Below are 24468 nucleotides of genomic sequence, written 5' to 3'. Positions count from 1 at the left end.
TAACGGTAAGAAGGAAAGTTAGAGAAAAGATAACGCAAGATTGAAAGGGTTCCCCTTATATTCCTCTACATCTCTTGCGTTTTAAGACATAACATTTGTCACCTAGCAACAACAGTCGCCGCCCGCTCTTCAGTCACCTTTCTGACTTATATACATACACATGCACAGTAAGTGTGTACATATATGAAAAGGTGTGTGAATGTGTCCTGCCCTGTGTTTGGTGACTTAAAAAGTGGTCCCAGGGGCCAAGGGAGTGAACATGTCAGAGCATCGTGAAGTTCTTTGAGTGTTTCCATCTTCATAATGTTTCAAACACTTCTCCTCGGCCCCTACTTTTCTGTTTTAAAGCATTCATCTATTTGGTTTGTCCTTAAGAGAGTGAGGTATACGAGGAACTATCTCTCTTCTACATCCCCTAACCAGGAGACAGAACAACAGACATGCTACAAAATAAATACAAAAACAAAGCAGGAATAGAAATAGGACAAAGAGGAGGAGGAGTGAGACAGAGAGCAAAAAGAGAGGAAGATGGAGCACTGATACATTTCTGCTATCATACAATACATACATTCCACTGTATTTTCTATCAAGGAACCCCAAATCCCTCCGTCTTTCCTCTCCTAAAGTTTTTGGTTTTGTAGCTGTTTAAAGCTTTCAGGTCAAGGCTCACGGCAGCACTGCGCTCGACGCCATCATAAGCGGCAGCCTTCACGACAGTAACCATAGCAACACCATCCCTAACATCAGCAGTGGCGAGACAGGTACGTACAGATACAATGCATGTTCCTATAGGACCTTATCCTTTCTAAGCCATGGCAGTGTATGCTTTTACTCTGGAAGGTTACTTCAGCGTTGAATGAATGCTACCGACACATTTGAGCAGAAGAAACACAGTGCTGCTTTTTCCCCTGATAGGTTTCCCTCCCACAGGCTCTGTCCAGTAAGGAACAGCTAAGAGGTCGAGAAGACAAGTGTCCGCCCCTATGCTGTCAATTAGCGGCCGGCACGTAAGGACCGACGGTTGCATTTGTCGATGGATTTGGTTTGAAAGGTCGCCTTGGCAAAGGAAGTTTACATTTGAATACAATCTGGTGCCTCAAACACACCCACTACAAAACAGCATCTGGAATATATTAAATAAATAATAATATTAATCATAATAAAAAAAAAGAAATTCACAAACGAGCAAGAGGAGAATAAAAAAAAAATCTAATTTTTAAAATGGGGGAGGAAGAAAACCCAAAAACCCAAAAGAGAGATATGTGAATTTTTGGTCTAAGTAAATATCAACATTTTTTTATCTTTTCACAATGTTTTTCTTCCATACATTAGCAATTAGTAAGCATTATAACATAGATCACTTACTACAAAATCTATAGAAGCACTAACTGACCCATTCAGACTATACGGTAACGTAGAGAACTGAGTTCATGTAGCCATCCCTCGTTGAACCTGCAGCACTCACCGACTACAGATTTCAGCACAATATAAATACAACGGTAAGGTGGATGAGAGCATGTAAATTGTTGTGTATGTGATATTTGGTTCTCTTTAAAGCTTGTTTATACTTGACTTTGGTTCTTTGGATGTACTTGAGCGTGTTTATCCTGGTTTCTTATCTGTTGAACTGATTTTTCACAGTATTGTTTCAACCACCTGATTAGAGTCTCTAACACAACTAGATAGGAACAAGTAAGGAACGTAAAAAATGAGATTTCCACAAATACGTATGAATACCTTTTCCCCAAACGAAAGCACACAAATCTACACACACAGCCAAGAAAAGTCCCACAAAACAGACAGACGGAACGAAAGAACAAAAGTAACAACCCTCCCAACCCCCAAATGAACCCGAAACATCTTCTTCAGATAAGTCCACTGAGGTCATCAAAGATCCCGCCACCCAGGACCAGGAAGAGTTTGAATGACAGGAGGCAGAGGCAGATCCCTTGCTACATGGTTCTGGGTGACCTCGGTCCAGAGATGCATGAAGGGATACTCTTTTTCTGTACAGTGACTCACTTTACTCCTCCATCCGTTTTTTGGCTTGGTTCGTTTTTGGTTTTCCTTTATGGGAAGCTTGGCTGGCTTGAAGTTTTGCTCCATTTTTAGGCTTGTAGAAGAAGCAGAGAGGATGGGAGCCCCTTCGCCGTTTCCCATGCTGTCTTAACAGAGCGGCCTCGTCAAGGTTTGGGCCCCTGATCTCTTTCTGCATCATGTGAATGATGAACTGATCATGTATGAATGGATCACTTTGGTATTCAAAAGGGAGAAAGTGAGTGAGGAAAGCATGAAATGGAATGAGGAAGGATACAAGCACTTAATTATTAAGAGAGAAATGAGAGTATTTACACTTAACTAGAGGTGTGAAAGCTAGAGTGGAGCTTGGTCTCACTTTTATTACACTATATGACATTCATGTCATCAGACAAACAAGTGCATCAAGCTATGCAGTGCTAATATGATGAACATCAAAGACCAAACACCCAATCCTTTCTATATGCTCGATAAGACATGGAACGATTATGATGATGATATGTACTGAAACATTCAATGAAGACAGATGGAAAAATCTGCTACTTCTGAGAAAAAAAACAGACAAGAATGATGAAGAACCAGAGAAACACAACAGCACTGGGAGTCCGGCTCATTCATATTTAAAATTAAATCATAAAAAACATAAAAGAAATGATGTGATTGCATGGCAGATAAGATGATGAGCTCAGAGATGGCTGGATTGTTGTGACTGGGTCTGGTCCTGGACGGTTGGCTATTTACAGGTCCTTTGGATAAAGCTTTTCCATCCGTATTTTTGGTGTTTATTTTTGGTATTTGAGATTTTGGTATGCTTGTATTTTTTTGTCATAGTGAGTCTCTCAAAGTTCCATTATACTTTTTGGTATTCAGTAATCCACATGTTTGCTTCAAAGAGTTCTTTAACACAGTAAAGTTTGTTCTCTTTGTTGTTTTTGGTGCTCAAGGATCTCTTTTTGTCCTCTTCTTACTGCACTACATAGTTTATTGTTCTCCTTTTATTTACGTATTTGGCTGCGTCCAGCTAAGCCGCATGGTGTTTTTTTGGTTTCATTTTCCCTCCTCTCCTCTTCCTTCCGGCTTCCACTCCGTCTCTCCATCTCTCCCCTCTTCTACTCTGTATATTTTTGGCATCAGTAGAGTGGGAGAGCGGAAGAGAGAGAGTGTGAACGAGAGGAAACGAAAGGGAGCGAGGGATCAAGAGATGCTTTGGTTGACAGGTAAGGTTTCATCTCCTCCTTCTCCTCCTCATGTGATTGGCCTTGGGCAACGTCACTCGATTTTAGCCCCTCCAATCGAGTGTGGGCTGTGTAGCAAATCGCCAGAAGAGCAGGAAGAGATGGGGCTTGAGCAAGGGGAGGGACTCATGCCGCCTGTGACAGGAAATGAGGTTTTGGCAAGAGCTGAACTGCCCAATCCCATGCCGGTGCCTGTTGCCATGGGCAACAAAGAGGAGTGGTTGAGAAAGAGGGAAGAGGGGAGACCTGCTCCTTGGCCTCCAGAACCACCAATTAACACCTTGCTGCTTCCCTCAAGACTGGAAATGGGCAGCTGGCCACCAGTGGCTGCTAGAGCTGTGAAAGAAACACAGTATTACTCACAAACATCACTGAAACTGACATGTTACGCATTAAACAGGATGCACTAGTACCATGTGAACTGATGAGCAGATGTGAAAAAGGGTGAAAAGGAGTAGGAGGACTTAAAGAAATACTCAAACAGAGAGGACACAGTAGCACATGACTGATATGAGGTGGCAGAGTCATTAGTGTGTCTCTCACCCTCCCTTTTACACAAACCTTGGATAGTAGCAAGTGGGTTGCAGCCAAGAAGAGCTTGGTTCATTCCTGTGTTAACTCCCCTCACCATATTCCTGAGTCACACAAAAAAAAAACCAACCCACAAAACACACAGACAGAAACGGAAAACAGAAATACAGAGAAGAAGGGAAAAAGAGAAAACATTTAGAAGCATAGTTAAGAGTAGGGCTGAAACGATCCATCGATATGAATCGATACATCGATTAAAGGGGTCTTATTATGCTTTTTCACTTTTTGAATTTTAGTCAGTGTGTAGTGTGCATGTTTGGGCATAAGAAAGATCTACAAACTTACAAATCTCAAAGTCCACTCCAAAGGGAGATATTTTGTTTTTTAAAAATCCCTTTTCAATAACTACACCGAATGGCTTGTTTGGAGTACAGCGTTGTTTTCCGGGGTTTTGTGATGTCACAAAGCAGCCCATTAGAATATCATTAAAATAATTGCCTACGGAAATTCGAATGGTTGGGGGATGGAGAGGGGCGATGTCTTGGTTAGAATGCTTGAGTGATCAGACAAGACGACAAAGAAGAAGTGCTGCTAGCATCACGTTTTTGCCTGTCGAAGAAACACTGTTTTTTTCACCCATGTGCCTTTTGAATTTCCTTGCAGCAGATGTTTTCTACCTCGCTGGGCATTTTAACGCAGTTATCACACATGCACCTGAATAATTATGTATGTAAATATGTATGTTACAGTTATGAAAACATTTTTATAAATTGCTGACAGTACAATAATGGACAATGATGTAATCTGCAGAATTTACGCTTCAATTATGAGACTATGGTATAAATAAATTCAACTGTATAATGTTAGAATTAAAGAACAATAAACATAATACATATTACAGCTGCACTTATCTGTACATAGTAAATGCAGTTATTTTTCAGCGAGTGGGTGTGTGCCCGAAGGGTGAATCCATATACAGAAAGGCATGGAAAACAAATAACGTTTGCTAATGGTTACATTACAGTACTTAAAATTTCAGTTAGCACATGAACAAAGTAGGAGAGATGACTGAGGATGATGGCAAATGACAAAACATCTAATCTTGTAAAAGGTGTTGTTAAGTGCTGCTGCTACATATAAACAGAGTATGTGTGATCACGAATCTGGAAAGTGAAAGTGAAACTAAAAAGCGATGGTGCACTCAAAAGCAGTTTCAGTGCCAGGCATAATAGCGGCTCCCCGATGCCTGCAATTCATATAAGCCTACAGTATAATTAGCCAGTGATCTTATAAAATGTGTGGTTATTGATGTTTATATTTTTATACAGTGTTTTTTTTGTTCTCTTTAGGGGTTCGGGTTCCATATACACATAATTTTCTTTAAGAAATCGGTACTGGGATGCGGGGGGTAATGGGGGGGGGGGGGTTTAGTGAATCGCAGCGGAGCTTCTGGCCCGACTGTGGAAACGCAGCGCTATTCTGGCCTCGTGCTACTGGCCCGAGGCTATTAGCCCCGCCCGGCCCGTTTTAAGCCCTGGCTCGCACTGGCCTGACAGTGGAAAAGCGGCTATTGATATAGCAATATTGACCCCATCCTTAAAGGGTTACTCCACCCTAAAATGAAAATTTTGTGTTGTGTCGTTTATCCAAATGTAGTTGCTATATATTATTTTTTTTGTTGGTTTTCTTTACTTTATTTGAGATATTTTGGATGAAAACCGGGAGTCTTGTGACTGTCCCATAGACTGCCAAGGAAATTACACTGTCAAGGTCCAGAAAAGTATGAAAAGCATTATCAGAATAGTCCATCTGCTATTAGTGGTTCAACCGTAAAGTTATGAAGCAACGAAAATACTTTTTGTACGCAAAGAAAACAAAAATAATGACTTTATTCAACAATTTGTCTCCTCTGTGTCTCTCCGCATCACTGTAGGGCCATTTAGGAGAATATCTACTGAACGCAAACTGCGTACGCTATTCTGTGTCAGCCGCAACACAAGGATATGTTTTCTACGTGTATTTATGCTTTGATTTGAACAAAAACAGCGCATCCGTGCAGCGTGGCTGACACAGAAGTGCGTATGCTACTTGCGTCCAGCAGATATTCTCCAAAATGTCGCTACGGTGATGCGGAGTAACACAAAGGAGAAGAATTGTTGTACAAAGTCGTTATTTTTGTTTTCTTTGTGTACAAAAAGTATTTTTGTCGCTTCATAACGTTACGGTTGAACCACAGATGGCAGATGGACTATTCTGATGATGTCTTTCATACTTTTCTGGACCTTGACATTGCAATTTACTTGGCAGTCTATGGGACAGTCACAAGACTCCCGGTTTTCATCCAGAATATATTAAATTGTGTTCCGAAGACGAACAAAGCTTTTACAGGTTTGGAACGAAGTGGGGGTAAGTGATTAATGACAAAATTTTCATTTTGGGGTTGAGTATCCCTTTAAATATACTGGAGCAGCTGGAACTTGCTGCTTTGACAAGGAGCGGGGCAGTACTGAAACAGTCTAAGCTGTTCGCCAATCACAACGCACACACTTCATTTTTCAGAAGGAGGGCCTTCATTAAACCTGGAACTAATCAAGCTGTTTGTGCCAGGCTGGGGAAAAAGGTATTGTAATAATGTAAATTACGTGAAAAATAATGCGTTTTTTTTTTTCGAACCACCAAGCATGAGAGCATGTTCTAGTACACCCCCAAAACAAAATCAAGACTTTGTAAAAGAATATAATAGGACGCCTTTAAACGTCTAACCATATGATGTATCGATGCCACACTAGGGGTGTTGCGATATACCAGTATTGACGATAACCGTGATATTCAAAGCAACAATTATTGATATCGAGTTAATTTAATGCGTGACCATATACCGCAATATTTAGAATGAACAGTTCTCTTATGATAAAACCACATGTAAATACTCCAGGACCAGTACCTGATTGAGCTCCCAGGTGGCAGTATTGTGCCATAACGCTGACACCTGTCACACAAGAAGAAGACGCAGCGCTCGCAGCTACTCCGAGGAGTGCCGTGTTCATCAGAGTAAGTTGTCATTATTTTACTAGTCATAGAATGGGAAACGTTACATTAACCTGTTAACAGCGGTTTTCTGTGTTCATATATTTAAGTAAAGGGTGATTCTTTTTATAAGTACTGCATTTTCTTTACTCGTCTTATTTTTGTATTTGCAATCAATACGGCCTGCTATGCGTAATAACACTTTATTTCTTTGTTCAAATCTATTAACAGTTACACGATTAAAACTGAACTTGAAAAACTGAGCGACAACATTGTTACATTAAACTCTGTAAAATGTTAAGTTGGTCGCAGTGCCATGCACTTAATGCCTCATCTGCAGTCATTCTTCAATAAGGTTTATTAGTTAACATTAGTTAATTACATTAGTTAACATATATAAATAACATAATAATTAACAATATTTCCACAGCATTTATTAATCTCAGTTCATTAATTTCGGCATTTACTTATGCATTATTAAAATCACAAATTGTGTTTGTAAACATTAATGCACTGTGAACTAACATGAACAATGAACGACTCAATTTTTATTAACATTAACAAAGATTAATAAATTGTGTAATAAATGTATTGTCCGTTGTTCATTCATGTTAGTAAATACATTAATGTTAACAAATGACATCTAATTGTAAAGTGTTACCATTAATATTTATTCATCATACTGTTGAACTTGACAGTATTTTCTCTCTTGTTATTTCATAGGAGCCTCAAAGAAGTGCCCTGTGCCCTGCGTTTATCAGTATCCTTATGTTTGTTGGGTGAAAAAGAAAAACTCAATAAACAAAGTAAAAAATAATTTGACGTGACCCCCCCCCCCCATTATATAGGACTAACAGAAAACCTCTGTCAAAGAAAATTTTTTACAGATTTTGACTGAACAACTTTTATAAGGATTAATCTGTATTTAATCTATATAGTGAAGACTATGCAGTGTTATTTTACATTTGATTATCACATTTCTGTACCTGAAAATTTCTTTTATTAGTTTATTTAATTTGTGTCTTTGTTATATTGTATTTATTTTCTGCTATTTCTTGTAATTTGGTTATCTGTAGAAAAGTTTTTTTTAGCACTGAGCCCATAGTAGCAGCCAAAAAAAGTCTCAAATAAAGTTTTAACAGCTTTACTTTTGTATATATTATTTTTCTACATTAATGTATTTTTTCCTACAAGAGTACCTCATTTGTGTTTCCTAATGAGGATTCACATTATTTTACACATTGCATATTTTGGCACAGAAATCTGAAAGACTGTTTTGACTGTTGTCATATCTTAAGATTACTGAGCTTGCATGTGACTTTTTTTTTTTTTCATTTATTTATTTTGCTTTATTCTTAAAAAAAAGTGTAGGCCTATTTTTTGTTGCGAATATCCCAATTGAGGAACAGGATGTGAAAATTTTAGAAAAATGTTCATGTTATATGTTTTTGGTTGCATTTGTGAGTTAATAAAAATGTAGATGGTTGTTTAAAATAGGTGTATAATATAATAATATCAATATATCGATTGATATTCTCCTGTACTGAATCGTATCGAAATCGTATCGTAGAATTTTTTTGAAGTATTGGCAAATATCGTATCACTGGGTATGAGAATGGATATCGTATCGTATCGTATCGTATCGTATCATGACAATCCATCTGATTTACACCCCTAGTTAAGAGCTTGAAAAACAGTGCAAGAAAACAGGTCTTTGCAGAGTAAATACATTTTTTCTTGTAATACAATGCAGGCCACACACCAGCAGACCTCAGTGACGCATCAGTACGAAACAATCCTTATGTTAAGATGTAGTGCGATTTGACCAAATCTTTTGAACAAATATGCAAAATCTTAAAAAAGAAAAAAAAAGCACAAAAAAATAGGAAATGTAAATAAATAAAAACTAACTAAAATTAAAATAAAAAAAATAAAAAAATAAACTATATATATTTTTTGTAGTATCAAAACAAATATATAATTTATAATTAATATTTGCAAATAATATTTTATAAATTATAATAATTTAATTACAATAATTATATAACACTAATTATAATTAATAATGTATTTAATTGATAATAATACAACTGTATATACATTATGTATGTGCATATACATAGTACATCGTCATACACAATTGTCTCAATATCAAGGTCAATTTAGCAGAATTCACCTTATGCCCTAATCCACATTTTCCTATACTTGACAATGACAGATATGTTTATGTGAAAGTGTGTGTGTGTATTTTATATTTATATGTGTGTGTGTGTGTGTATGTGTGTGTGTGTGTGTGTGTGTGTGCGTGTGTAAGGACACAGACTCTGCTGGTTGTATTCACCTCAAATGTGCAGCAAAGTCATTGATGTAGTTAGAAACGTCACCATTCTTTTTATGCCATAAACTGTGGATGACAAAACCACACACACACAAATAAATTTGCACACACACACAAACACTGCAGTTACCTACATTTGCTGAGCGACAGGGAGTAAAAGGTGATGAGTATGTGCTGAGTGGATGTGTGTGTGTGTGTGTGTGTGTGTGTGTATGTGTGTGTGAGAGAGAGAGAGAGAGATCAACTCACCCTGTGTTCAGACTTAGTGTACTGTGAGTCGGAGGGGCGGGGCTGGCATCACTGCGGGGAGGCGGGGTCACAGGAGATGGTGCAGAGCTTAAGGAGGGTCCATTTGGGGTCAAAGGGCAAACTGATGACATAGTGGTCACTGACAGAGGGAAATAGTAAGAAATAGAGCATCCATCTTATATATAATTATATGTATCTCTGATCAGCAGATGATGTCCACTTCTGTGCCCTACCTGGTGTACCGAGACGGCTCACTGTCTGCGATGGTCCCTGACTGGGCATCTGTAAGGAAGACGTGGATATGATGTCACAGGTCAAAAGGGAGACATGATGGACAGAGAGTAATGGAGGGTGAAAAAGGAGAGAGGCTTGTGCTCTGTTTGTGAATTTAAGTTACTCAACTACAAAATTATAAACCAAAATACTTAGTTTGAAAGTGAAAACATGCAATCTTTCTCCTAAAGAATCAGAAACAGAGGCTGAATCGTCCTATAGTATTATGACAATGACAGTAAACTAGTTGTAAAAACTGGCTATGAAGATTATTACACATTAAAATGCAAAGCAATGCAGGGTGGGTGAAACCACATTCAGGAGTGAGTGATATATGCACCATTATGGGAATGATTATTATCATCTGCTCATGCAGGAGAAACTAGTAGTGTTTTGGCACAGGGTGGTTGGAGATGGGGGTATGGGCCAAGGGAGCAAGCCGGGTCGTACCATGTGCGGGCTGTAGCAGGGGGGTTTGTGCGAGGTGGGCTGGGGTTGGCTGGGCAAGGGAGGGGTGGCACTGGAGGGGTTAATACGTTTCTCTTTCTGCCGGCGGTTGCAGAACCAGACGCGGATCACCTCCTTCTCCATGTTGAGCTTTTCAGCGATGAACAGGATCTCCTCTGAGGTAGGCTTCTGGTTCTGAATGCAGAAAGCAGAACTGTGGTTTAGGACATTCATTTCGGAAGCATTTACTTATCTACTACCACTTCAAAGTTTGGGGTCAGAACTTAACAGAAATGAACACTTTATTCAGCAAGGATGCATTAAACTGAAAAAAGGGTCAAAAAGTGACAGTAACAAAAGATTTGCATTTCGAATAAATGTTATTTTTAACTTTCTATCAATCAAAGATTTTAGAAAATATTAAAATGAAAATTTGTAGTTTTATATTGTAATAACATTTTATAATATTACTGTTTATACTGCATTTATAACGAACCAATGCATCCTTGGTGAGCATAACAAATAAAATCCAACCCCAGACTTTTAACCGGTAATGTATGTGGTGCAATAGATTTGTGATGTGTTCTGACCGAGATGAAGCTGCGTTCCAGAGCGACACGGACGTTGGTCTCAATGCTGGTGCGTTTCTTCCTACGGCGGCCAGGCAGGCCCTCGTACCCCAGCGAGGCAGAGGAAAGAGCACTGGGACTTGGCAAGGTGCTGTCCATCGACATTGTTTCTAAGTAAACCATTAAAAACATTTCATGCTTATTATTATATCAACCACAAAATGTTTTATTTACTGCCATATCACATTTGTTACATTTAATTTTTTTTTATAATGATTTGGCCTAAATGCCACTTAAACTGTAGTTTTAATGTATGTACATGAACTGGTTTTTGAGATTGATTGGAAGTTAAAGGGATAGTTCACCCAAAATGATCATTTATTCATCCTCGTATAGTTCCAAACCTGTAAGACATTCTTTCTTCTGTGGAACATGAATGTTGAAGAATGTTGGCTTCCATTGTATTAACAAAAAATACAACTCAAGTCAATAGGAATTGAAACTGCTTGGTTGCCAACATTCTTTTAAATTTTTTTTTTTGAAGAAAAAGTCATACAGGTTTGGAACAAAATTAAAATTTTCAGAATTGGGTGGACTGTCCCTTTAAGCACTAGGTTTGATTGACAGCTGTTATGTCTAATGCAACTGTTTGTGATGGTTACCTGCGTCAGTCAGCCACTTCTCCAACAGAGGTTTAAGTTTGCACATGTTTTTGAAGCTGAGATTGAGCGCCTCAAAACGAGAGATGGTGGTCTGACTGAAATCGTTCCCATAGAGCTTCCCCATGGCCAATCCCACATCACCCTGTAGAGAGAAACAGAGAACAAACATTACTATACAGGCAAATACAAATCTTCTGAGTGTGTGTGTGTGTGTTTATGTGTGCATACCTGTGTGAAGCCCAGTTTGATCCTTCTCTGTTTGAATGTGCGGGCAAATTGCTCCAGTTCCTCCAGATCACTGGGCTCTTCGGGATGAGTGGTCACCGTGTTCACGCTGCTCTCTGCAACCTTCTCCCTCTGCCACAAACCAGACACACAGATAGAAAAAATGATAGCACAGAATGTACACACACTACTGTTCAAATGTTTTTTTGTTTTTAAAGAAATTATATGCTTACTGAGGTTGCATTTATATGATTAAAATACAACAAAAACAGTAATTTTGTGAAATACTATTACAATTTAAAACTGTATTCTGTCTTAATACATTGTAAAATATAATCATTCCTGTGATGATGAAACTGCTGAATTTTCAGTAGCCTTTACTCCAGTCATCAATGTCATATGGTCATTCAGAAATCATTCTAATATATTGATTTGGTGCTTAAGAAATGTTTCTTATTATAATCAATGTTGAAAACAGTAATATTTATTATTACTTATGCTTAAGTAATGCTTTTTTCAGGATTCTTTGAAGACTAGAAAGCTCAAAAGAACAGCATTTATTTAAAACGAAAATCTATCAGTCTTTACTGTTAAAACATTTTAATCACCCCAGTCTTACTACAGCTGTCATACACACAAAATTACAAAGTTCATAAACAATACTGTGTTTCCCTTTTTCAAAAAAGGAACTGAAAATTTCATACGTTTAATTAATCACTTATGTTGTATGTTTTTTTCTTTAGAGTTTAATTTAACAAAGAAATATCGTTCCAAGTTCTCCTTGGATACTGTTAAAGTAACCTCTGGCATATGTTTACCCCTTTTGGGGAACAGTGGACTCCCAAATATGTACCTGTGCTTGCAGACTAAGTCTGTGTGGAGCGGCCAGCAGGCTTCCTTGGTTTTGCTGAGGTAGTGGAATTAGATTTGGCGTTGATAGCAGCCCTGAAACATGTATGAATATACGATTACATTCATTACAATTAAATCAAATCATACCATTTCAGCTAATCTTGAAAAATTACAATGTAATAAAGTGATAATAAGCAATAAATTTGGTTACACTTTGTTTTAAGGTGTCCCTATTACAATGTAATTATACATTTAAGTACTGAGTAATATTAGTTAACTACATGTACTTACTATAGGGCCAGGATTAGGTTTTGGCTTAGGGTTACTTGCGTGTTATTATGCATAATTTATTGTTATTATAATAATAAGTACATGTAACGTGTAATAAGGACACCTTAAAATAAAGTGTTACCATAAATTCTTATAGGTGTAAATTAGAAATGTTCTTAACAGACATACAACAAATCCCTATGTTTAATTGTTCAATTCATATTAAACAACATTTTTAATTCTGATTGACTGTGACTGGCAAACTAGTGATTTGATGTTAATAATAATAAATAAGCTACCTTGCTGCCCTTGCTGTGTTTGTGGTAAAAGAAACTGTGCGGGTGAAGGCAGAGTGTGTCCTGGAACGAGGACCAACTGCTGCAGCTGCAACAACTGCTGAATGTCCTGAAAGAGAGAAAAGAAACAGATGCTGAAAGGATGTGATGGTTTCACTCTGATGAAGGACTGAAAGAGGAAAAACACTGATTCTGGAACAATATCAACACTTTTCAGGTGTGCTGCCCGGCACTGACTGGCTGTACCTGCGCAGTGAGCTGGATTGGCTGAGAAAGAGAAAGCTGGTGAGGAGGATGCGGCGGGACAGATGCGGCGTTTTGTTCCTGTGTGCTCTGCGATTGGCCCTGTGACTGCGGCTGAGCTGCCTGCTGCTGGGCTTGCTGTTGACTGGCCGCGTGGGCCACATGCGACTGCTGCACAGCTGCAGCGAGGAGCTGCGCCTGCTGTAAGAGCAGCTGTTGCTGTGCTGGCAAAAGTGCAGTCAACTAGAGAGAGAAAGAGCCGCAGAGAAGGAGTGTGGCGAAAATAAGAGTTAGAAAAGAAAGCACATCCAAAGCAAGCAAGCTCATGTAGGAACCCACACAGACACACATACAGTATGCAGCACATATAAAGAGTGTATGTGTGTCTCACCCCTGCGAGCTGACCACCCGTTAGCATTAGCTGTGTGTGGGGAAGGGGCGTCTGAGCAGGTGGAGTTTGTACAGCAGCGGGAGACATCTCACCACAATCCTCCACCTTAGTCTGAGACATAGTGACAGAGAAGCGTTGATGATGAATTAATTTGTTACAGAAAGGGACAGTGAGTGGGGGTATAGAAATGAGGTTAATAAAATACACCTCATACGGCAGCTCATAAGGTGGAAAAAAAGCTATAATCTGTAAAAACTGTTAAAGACTAACTTTTAAACGGTCTCCGAAACTTACAACAAGAATATGTGCAGATTTGTATGTAAATCACTTGACGGTAAGGAAGAACACAAACTATCACATTCATTTACACACATTCACTCACCTTGGTGCTGCTGCTCAGTGTGGGAGAAAGAGAGAAAGGGCTGATTTTCATTGGCTGAACCTGTTGGAGGGAAACACATTGAAAACATGCTGTTTTCAGATTAAATATAACACTGGTACCTGGCTGTCACTTACCTGATTATTTGAATCTGAGCCATTTCTTTCTGAGTCTGACAAACACAATGAGAGAAGACAACATTTCTGTTAATTTTGTAAATTTAAGTTAGGTTTTAGTTAAGATAGATACTTTATAAAGCTATAAAGTAGCTTTAATATAGCAAAGGACATGCTATTTATTTATATTAATTTTTATTGTAAAATTTACTTAGTGCTGGGCAATGATTAATTGCATCCAAAAAAAAAACATTTTTGTGTATATTTATTATGTATATATAAAGACACACACATACAGCATATACTTTGAAAATATTAACATGTATATATTTATATTCATATAATATATATATATATATATAAACAACATTTTTAGTAAATACATGCATGTGTGTGTATTTATATATACATAATAAATATACACAGTATTATGTACACAAAAATGTTTATTTTGGATGCGATTAATTGTTGCCCAGCACTACTTTTGTTTATTCTTTATTATTGATTTATTTTTGCATAGTTTTAGAATGTTGTTAACACATAAAAATGTGCTGCAAATGTTATGTTAAGTAAATATCTGAGCAGAAAATTATTTATTGTTGAGACTTATTGCAGACATAAAAATAAAAATATAATGTAGTTTTATACCTGTGCTCTCCATCGGAGAGTCTGCTGCTGGATTCTCAACCTCTATTGGCTTTGACATTCTGATATCTGTGAAAAAGAGAGAGGGATATGTGGTCAGTCATTAGCTTTTGGTACATGATGATGAATTTCGGTTAACATATTTTGTTCAAATCAATTACAGTTTGCATACAGTTAGCAGCCCTGTACCCTGATTTAACAGTTCAATCCTATGCCACAGTTGAACAGTAAGATATATATATATGTTTTGATGATGATGAATGGAAGTGTAACAACCACAAATATGTTAGATTTTGAATAAAAAGGACACACAAATGCACACATTTTGATTCTAAAAATGTAGAGGTCTTGATTCCTCCATTCTCACACAACTGGAGACGTGCTCAATCCAACAAACAACTAATAATGGTTACGTCACCGTAGACGTATCATTTCAAATTTAACTGTAACCAAGCCCATGGGACTGTCCCAGTCCCTCAGTGGTGAGAAGCAGAGCGTGCAAAGTAAATGTGTGTGTGAAATATCTTATATCTTTAAAGAATCATAATAACAGGTTTTTTTTAGAAATAAGATTTAGAATATTCTGCTCTAAACTGAATCATGTAAATCATAGATATATTTTACATAAAAGTCAGAACACAGCTGAATGTGTGTGTTTCTGACAAATTCAAGCCAGTTCAGTTAATCTGTATGGCACTTTTTACAATACAAAGGAGTTATAAGCAGCATCAGCGTTATAAATTCTGTAGCCAAAAAAGCTCTCTAACAGACATTCATAAACACACACACAGAGAGAGAGAAACACACTCACTTCCCTTTTGTGAAAATGCAAATAAAGCCAACGACTGACTAATAATATCACCCACCTGCATATACCACTATCTCGTATGATCCTCTTTATCTATCTCCCCCTCAACACTCATGCCTTATCCTTCATTTCTCATTCTTTCACAAATATTTTCATTGATATTTAATTCCTGCCAAGTACATGAAACACTGAAGCCTTACCAGACACTGATAATTAAAAACTGACTCCTCCAGAGGGCAGTACAACTTAAAAACGTGACTGTAATAATCCCAGAGAAAGTTGCACAGGAAACCAACTTCACTCATATAAATTGAGTCACTCGTGAAAAAGCCACCAAAAAGCTGAAGAATTGCCAACTTCCTCAGACGATCAAATCCAGGGTCCAGCGACAGTGATTGGTGAAAGGAAGTAAAAGGAAAGGAAAGCCCCTCTCGAGGCCCGTCAGCCAACGTGCCGTATCTATAAGGGTTTCCACAGAATGGCCTGCTGGTAAAATGGTGCTATGATAGCTCAGGCTGAAAGTTTGAGAATATTTTCAGATTGTGTCACACACAAGTTCTGACTATTTTGAGTATGGTGTCATTATTCATCTGAATAAAATAAGCTGACTAGAGGTCTTCAGAAAGGCATCATTAATTTGAAGCAAAAAAGTCAAAGAAGTGTTTTTAATCATGGATTAATCATGACACCTTGCAGTCTATGATAACTTATTTGATATACAGCCACCAGTTTCGCATTATGGAATCTAGAACATAAGGTTTTATATCAAGTGAATATGCAGTTCATCATTCATATGAAGTTAAAATGAAAAAGTGCCTGATGGTTTTGGTGTTAATGTCTCACTTCCCTCTCTGTTTCCCCTCAGGCTGGGCCAAACACAAAGTGTTAAACTAAAACCCTTACTGTCAGGCCAGCTATTAATACACACATTCACACACACACACAGACACACACAAACAGGCTTAAATGTAGGTGCTGCTATATAATATACAGTCTTTATACAGTAGCTGACACACAGTTCTGTTTCTTATATATTCCGTACTTCTCCATTTAATAACTTCTGTATTACAAAGATCTCCAATCTTTTTTTAAATCTGAAATAAATATGCTTACACCGCCTGCACATACTGGAAATGGTTTCTGAGCTTAATTATTGTAATGCAATATTATCTGATAAAAAAAAAAAAACACATTTCTGAGGGAGAGAGACTTCCTGCACACCTTCAGCAATACTTGTTTCCTCTCTTATTTCTATGTTAACCTCATAATCCCTAATTCTGCTTTATTTTAGATTTAACAGTTCCATGTAACCTCTTTTATAAGTGGCTTGCGTTAAGCAAATTGTTTTTTCTACTAGTACATTTTTCTAGCACGTTCAGCTACTATTGAGTGTTCATTGAGCTATAGGATCCCTGCATGTGCGACTCATTTTCAGTCACCAGTCACTTCTTTTTACGTCACGATGTAAAGATAAAGAGCTTTCATATAAGAAAGCAAGGATCAAGGCAATCTCAGATCACCATCACCATCTCCATCACTGCATGAATTAACTTCTCAATTTGCTCAGCTCAGTTGGTTTGTATTTAAACACATATTCTTCATCTAAGGGTGTCTGGGTTCCAGTAGACTTACTTCTTCTGACTGCCGATTACTGACCTCTTTCCCATTTTACAATGTTTGAAAGGACAGATAATCAGTTAAGATAATTCAGGTTGTCTTTGGGAATATTAAAGCTGGTTTCTACCTGCTAGGAACTTCACAGTAAGTGAATGAAACAGTCCTCAATGAAGCATTCTTATTCCTTTTCATAGCAAACACAAACTGTTCCAACAAAGATCATTATACTGCACAATATACTAATTTTCATTATTAAAGGCAAGAGTTCCTGTACTGTGATCCATCTGTTGAGCTGCAGACAGCTGCGTTGTAGGTCAAAGTTGCAGACGGGAGCTAAGGAAGGGGGAAAGCCCATGAAGAACTTCATATTGGGTTTCCCAGAGGTTCCCTTATATACTTCCAGTAAATAAATAGAATTTCATTACCTCCTGAGTACTAAAAATTGCTTATTTACTTGATGAAACAGCAAAAAAAAAAAAAAAAAAAAAACAGATCATTGACGAGTTGTCACATTTTACTTAATTACAAATTCTACAATAAGAACATGAGATTGGCTAGAAAAAATGCCCCCCCAAGTTTCACGACCTCACTGTGGCAGCAGTCTAGTGAGAAAACCACAGAGGTCAGTAGCTGAGAATGCAAGAATTAAGCCACTACTCCAACACAGTCATGAATAAAAATAATAATAATAATAATAATAATAATAATAAACTTGGTCTGCCAAAAAGCATAATATTCCTAAGATGTGTAAAAAGAATTGTGGCCAAAAGTAGTGAAAATGTATATATGTTGTGCAAATTTAATACTGGCCACACTTCAAAAGCCAACATCCTCATGGTGAAGAAGGTGTTGGAAGCGTCATGCTGTGGATTTGTTTTTCATCAGCAGAGACTGGGCATCTTATCAAAGTACATGGAAATATAGATGCTGCAAAACGCAAGGAAATACTGCAAGAAAATATCTCTCTGTCTGCTGAGCTGAACTTCAGCAGGACAATGATCTTAAATTCTGAGAACATGTCCTACATTGGCCCAGATTTCAAGCCAAAAATTCGGTGGCATCTGAAAAGATGAATCATAAAATGTATCGCTTGTCATATTCCATTTGTAAGATGCTTGAACTGCAACGAACAGCAGTGAACAGCATGAAACTGGGCACATATTTAAAAAAAACATTTATAACGTCTCTAAAATGTATTTAAACAAATAGAATATTTAGAATATATAATAATTATTTATATTATTTCAGTTTTTTATTAAATAAACTGAAAGTTATAATTAAATATTTTTTTTGTAAATAATTTACACTAATTTTTTTTTAAGTTTCAGTGGTTTGAAGAAAAAAAAAGCAATCACAGAAATCTGAATTCTCCTGCAAAGCACCATAAAACAAATCGCTCTATTTCTATAGAAATTAGATACTCCGAAATTCATGACGCATATTTTGGAATTTCAGACTTTCTGTAACTTTGCATAGCTCTTTCTTTCAGTTTCTCTACACTAACCTTCTTGGTCCAGTGACCTCAAACATTCCTGCATTTCTAATGAGTCCATCAATAAAACTCAAAAAAAGAGACCAACCTGGCAACCACCCCAGATGCTCCAGACACATACCTGGCAACCACATATGGGAGTAGTCCATGGATGCAACAGGACCTGTCTTTGTCATGTTGATGAATATGTGTACAGTCGTTCAGTGAGGTCCTCTTCCTCTCACACACATGAATAAACTCTTTCTCTGTCTCACTCTCTCTGCGTCTCTTTGACTCTGTGTGTGGCCAAGAAGGAGGAACAAACTGATAACAAGTAGGGGGTGAACTCTCCACTCCTCCTTCTCTCCTCCCTCCGTCACCTCTCTACGCTATACTCACCCACACCTCCGCCCCCTCTTGCCCACTTCCTGACCCCGAGAAAGCAAGAAAGGAGTGGGTCAGGGCAGACATGGCACATTTACAAGAACGCAACGTTGACTGCATTTTACACTCGTAAGTTTGTCACAGGTCATTTGACTGAGCGAATTTATGCGTGTTTGGAGGAGGAAATGCTGAGGAAGACGAGCAGGAACGGTGCACATACGGAGGAGGAAGTGAAGCGCTGTCGATCGGTGGGCTGAAGAGTGGGGTCAGGTGAAGAGACCGAGGATGAAAGAGGTTGAGAGTGGGAAGGCAGCAGAGAGAGCGAGAGAAAGAATAAGCAGATGGTGTGATAGAGGTGAAAAGAGGGGGAGAGTTGTGCCGCTGGAAAGTGCTGGGGTTGCTGGAAAGAGTAGCTCACGAGTCCTCTCTCGCACACCCATCTCACGCCGTATCTCTACTGTATATCAACACAAGCCTCCATCAGAAAATACAGAATGAGGACGCTTGCTCACACGACTTTTTTTCCAACCTCACACGTCCACACTGGGACATGAATCACCCCGTAGGAGCCCAAAACAAAGCAGAGAAAGCAAAACAAGCCATATGTGTTGTGATATAAAACTGTTATGTGTCTAAAGCAGGAAACAGAGATGGATTACTGCTGTACTGCTCAAAGACTGAAAATAAACATGTCCAAACTGTCTAAACTACATGTTCCGCAACAGAGAACAGCATGGACACACCAAATTGTTATTATATTTTATTTTACACATTCTGAAAAATTGTAAAGCTCTTAAATGTTATAAATCAACAAATAGAGCTGAAATGTTGTGTTGTGTTGAAGTGTTGAAGATCCTTATTGGCTACTTTTCACTATTTGCTCCAATTTAAATCACAAAAAATAAAAACATAATAATAATAATAATAATAAAATAAAAAAAATCATACAGTGACAATTAATATTTTGTCTAGTAAATTATTTTGAAGGATTTAAGCATGAGCCTTTTATACAGCAGTCCACACCACAGCTAAAGGTACAAAAACAAAACAAACAAACAACAACAAAAAAAAACGATATTGTTGGAATCGATAAACTCTAAAAACATTGACAGAGCCAATCAGATATCGTCCGCTGGTGTGGACGCTAATATCGTTATCTTTATAGTTATCGTTCTTGGTGTGAACTGGGCTTTAGGCTGATGATACACGGGACAACTTTTTGGGCAATGTTGCCATCAAAGGGCAACCAGGTTAGCCACAGGGCCCACGACCGATCCAGATGTATCATCAACCTTTAGAAACAGTTACATTTGAATGATGCTATATGTTGTAATATAGTTTTCCACCAGTAACTGCATCTTCATAAATATTAATGCATTCAAGAAAATGTAATCACAATAATCTGAACATTAAATAAAGATATAGTATATATAGTATAAAAAATATTACGGTTAATATAATTATCTTAATACTATGTAAAACAAAAAAAGTTTTCCTATAAAAGGAAGATTTTAGCATACATATGCACACAGTATGATATTATATATTTATGATAATAGTTTTAGGGTGTTGAGTGAAGATAATATTGATGGAGTGATGTAAAAACATTCCATCTGAAATTTTAGATTATTATTTATTGTTATTATTATTATTATTATTATTTTAGCAGATGCCTAAAGATTCATTACTGTTAGTTTGCTATCAGACAAAGTCTCAAAGGTCGGAAAAGAGAGATTCAAGTGCATACAGCAGAAATTAGAGAATTTCAGCAGCAAGAACAAGATTTACAAATGCTTAATACTGAATGTTGGCGTATTAAACATACCAAATGATTAGTTACTTCGGAAAATTTTAGACACAGGCTCAGCCCGCTACACAATTCACAGTCAAGGCAAAGTCGAAGTTCAGCATGTATGGGTGAAATAAGAGACTGCAGTACTGTATGTTTAACACGAGGAGGCGCCATCGCTCCACTTCTAATGAGTTTGTCTCCAGTCTACTGATTGATAAATCTCTAAGGGCTCAATTTCACATTCACTGGTCATATTACCATAAAATAAATGTAAAGATAACATGTCTACTTTTTAGTCTGCATTAATCTGTACAACAGACACAAACAAAAGACAGCTGAGAGCTTATTTTAGTTACAATTCTCTCTATTTACTTATATGTTCTTCATGTATAGTCCTACACATCTTCACTGTAACATAATAATCAGATATTTGTAATACTGCAGAGTTTGAGCACTTGTATATGTATTGCATCACACAAAGAGAGCAGAGCGTCAGGTTCACGGTCATCGACAGCCTGTCTGTATGCTGTGCGGCTGCTGGGGTTAAAGTTCATGACCACAGAGGTCACACAGCACAGACACGTCTGCACATGTCACGGGGGTCTCAGGCCATTTGGCCGGCCCCTCATCTCATGATTTCCATTTCCAGGGCAGGTAATAACTGCAAACAACATTTTTAGCTTGAGTGATGACCTGCGGCCTGATGCATTCGTGGAACAAGCAGGACCATCTCGTGATCCACCAGCTCACATGCCTCTTTCATCTTTAAAATCGAGTATGTTTCTTGATCTGTTCCTCTCTCCCCTTCTCTCCGTGTTTATCTGATCAGCTGTCCGTTTAAGAGCGTGAGCTACAGGCCTCAAGAGAGCCATCAATCTTGCAGCTGTCACAGCTCAGAGCCGTATACGTGTGTATGTGTGTGAGTGATTAGATACTAACTATTTCTCACAGCAAACGCTCTTCACGCTGCAGATGCAATCGCGTTTGGTCCAACACAACTGTGTCTTAGTCTTTAATGCTGATAAAGTTACTTTCCGTCCTTCATTCCAGACTGAGGCGTCCACCTCTTCACCTCCATAAACACAACTGTCCATTCTCTCCACTTCCCACTCACTCCTCCAGCTGTTAAACTTTCAGCACGTCCCGTAACGTAGCGATGAAAATGCTCTTTTTAAATGGTTTCCAGACATTTCTTTCTCTCTTTCTTCCCTGCTGGTCAGCAGATGCTGTGACATCACTGGACACTGCTCTGCACTGTGATTGGTCACTGGCCTACGTTGCCAGGCAACAGCAGCGAAAGGTCTCTTGTGTGTGTGTGTGTGTGTGTGTGTGTGTGTGTGTGTGTGTGTGTGTGTGTGTGTGTGTGTGTGTGTGTGTGTGTGTCTGTGCTTATGTGTATGTTTTTACCCCTGTGACAGACAGTGAAATGGTAAACGGAGAGCGGCTCTTGTGCTGATAAGTTTCCTATCTGAAATGGAGCGTTTTTCCTGTAATGTGAGGGTTGTGTATCGTTTCCCCTGAACGGAAGTGTGCATGTTTAATATTTCGGCGTATAGAAGTGTGTGTGAACGCAGCTGTGTGTGAGAAAGCGTGTGTGTCTGGGGAATAGGTGGTGGTTATTTTTTTTGACAACGACCCTCATATTTCTGGATCGATCGATTCCTCTGACTCCCGACATGACAATAATCGCACACACACACATGCACACACACACTTGGGCCTCTTTCTATCAGTAGCATTATTACTGTGCAGAAAGGTAAAGGGGGAAATAAGGAGAGCTGAGAGGAATTCATACGGCAGAACGGGAAAGAATGTGGATGCAGGAGAGAGTCAGGCCACTTGAAAAAGAAGTGCACAGTGGGAGAATTGATAGTAAAATCTCACAGGGAAAGAAAAGGACAGGGGGAGATGAAGAGAGATGAGAAAATAAATGAAAAAAACTCGGAAGATAAGACTAGAAAATTGAAAGAAATGTGTGTAAGCTGAAAAAGTGCACCAATCTGATGCTCTTGGTCGCTACAAAGGACCGTCTGAATTGAACTGATTTTTTATGCAATTCTGAATCAAACTGGTTTAAACTTTATCATCGGTTTTAATAAACCTATGATGCTTCATTCAAAACGGATTAATTTGTGTAATTTTTGTTATGCATTACATTCACTATAAAAGAACATTTTATATTTAGAATTTATTTATTATTAATGTATTTATTTTTATTAATTGATTTCATTTTTATTAATGAGAGGGTCATTATTTTTATTAATATGAATTTATTAAATATCATTTGTTTTATTCATAATATTACAATTTATAGTTATACTCTAGGTAATAAAATATAAAATAAAATAGATAATATTTTATATATTTACATAATTGGGTTACACTTTATTTTAAGGTGTCCTTGTTACAGTGTAATTATACATTTAAGTACTGAGTGATATTAATTAACCACATGTACTTACTATATGGTTAGGGTTAGGATAAGGTTTTGGCTTAGGGTTACGTGCATGTAATTATGCATAACTGAAAAAAAGTGCTACCCATAACTGTATATAGAAAACATATTTTAGTAAAAAACGTCGGGAAACCATTTATTATTTTAACCTTTTAAGTTTACACATTAAAAATTTAGAATCTAATTGGTTACAGTGACTTCTTGGTGAAAACTACTATTCCTCAGATTAATAAAAACACCAATTTCGGAACAAATTCATAAAAATCGAGATATATATATATCAAATAACGTCAAAAGCCTGAAAATTATGTCTATAATATTTTTAGCTATCTCGCCCAGCCCTACTGCAGAATAATAACAGAAGAGCATTACAAGAGAGAAGATGAAGGATTCATCCCATCTTTTTCCAATAAAGAAGAAATAAGGGATTGAATTGGGGAGGATGGAGGGGTGAGGGTACAACAAAAGAGATGAGACACACATACACACAGAAACTGTTGTTTTTGAGAGATGAGGAAGAGATGTTATTAGGTTGACAGCAGCGTAATGACGGAGCGACTCTAGAGCTGTCACAGAAAAAGCACAAGCGCTCGGTGATGGAGGACAAACACGGACATGTTCACACCGACACTGTCACTTTCATGAGGAACCGTTTGGTTTGACATGAAGGACGGGTCATGATGGTCAACTAGAGAGGCTGACTAGTTTACCTAGGTTTTTTCTTATATACTATATTTCATTCGATTTTTTAGCTTTAGTGCATGTCAAGTTTCATTAGACATTCTGTAGTGCTAATAGTTTTTTAACACAAGAATCCATCTCATATTTGATAAAAAAAGGTGAACCTAAACCAAACCAGTCAAATGGCCAGCTCATACACTAGTTGATTTTTAATATTTCATTTTGCACATCCTTATTTGATATCCCCCATCCTCACACAGAAACTCTTTCTATCTTTTCCAGTAGTTACTGTATTGTAGTTATGGTTAAAAGTGACTGATTTACAATTTCAGGGATAATTTGACCTATAACCTGCCTTTCACCTTTCCCCGTGCAGTTTTTTCCCTTCATTTTGTCTGTCATTCTTACTCATCAATATTCCCACTCACCCTCCATCTTTATCACAACATCCATCTTTCTCTCTCCCATAATCCCC

At 37.7% G+C, this 24468-nt stretch overlaps 1 protein-coding gene across 10 annotated transcripts in view; it reads right to left on the bottom strand.

The window, feature by feature from the left end:
• Positions 1-1168: 1168 nt before the first annotated feature.
• Positions 1169-24468, bottom strand: part of LOC109104707 (POU domain, class 2, transcription factor 2-like) — a 57947-nt gene continuing 34647 nt past the window's right edge. For 2 of the 10 annotated variants that reach the window (XM_042740568.1, XM_042740563.1), the window contains exons 2-17: positions 14789-14854; positions 14162-14196; positions 14028-14087; positions 13646-13756; positions 13258-13497; positions 13015-13120; positions 12447-12538; positions 11597-11725; positions 11369-11510; positions 10728-10876; positions 10141-10332; positions 9651-9699; positions 9418-9556; positions 9172-9234; positions 3834-3907; positions 1169-3608 (exon numbers count right to left, since the gene is read on the bottom strand). In XM_042740568.1, coding sequence (XP_042596502.1) covers positions 3307-3608; positions 3834-3907; positions 9172-9234; positions 9418-9556; positions 9651-9699; positions 10141-10332; positions 10728-10876; positions 11369-11510; positions 11597-11725; positions 12447-12538; positions 13015-13120; positions 13258-13497; positions 13646-13756; positions 14028-14087; positions 14162-14196; positions 14789-14846 — 1941 coding nt within the window. In that variant the 5' untranslated portion in view covers positions 14847-14854 and the 3' untranslated portion in view covers positions 1169-3306. Of the gene's footprint in view, positions 3609-3833; positions 3908-9171; positions 9235-9413; positions 9557-9650; positions 9700-10140; positions 10333-10727; positions 10877-11368; positions 11511-11596; positions 11726-12446; positions 12539-13014; positions 13121-13257; positions 13498-13645; positions 13757-14027; positions 14088-14161; positions 14197-14788; positions 14855-18790; positions 20012-24468 lie in introns of those variants that run through there. The other 8 variants (XM_042740565.1, XM_042740566.1, XM_042740570.1 and 5 more) reach the window with 8 other exon arrangements.

The sequence above is a fragment of the Cyprinus carpio genome, chromosome B16 (genome assembly GCF_018340385.1).
Source record: "Cyprinus carpio isolate SPL01 chromosome B16, ASM1834038v1, whole genome shotgun sequence".
NCBI lineage: Eukaryota > Metazoa > Chordata > Actinopteri > Cypriniformes > Cyprinidae > Cyprinus > Cyprinus carpio.
This window is presented reverse-complemented; position numbering and strand designations above follow the sequence as displayed.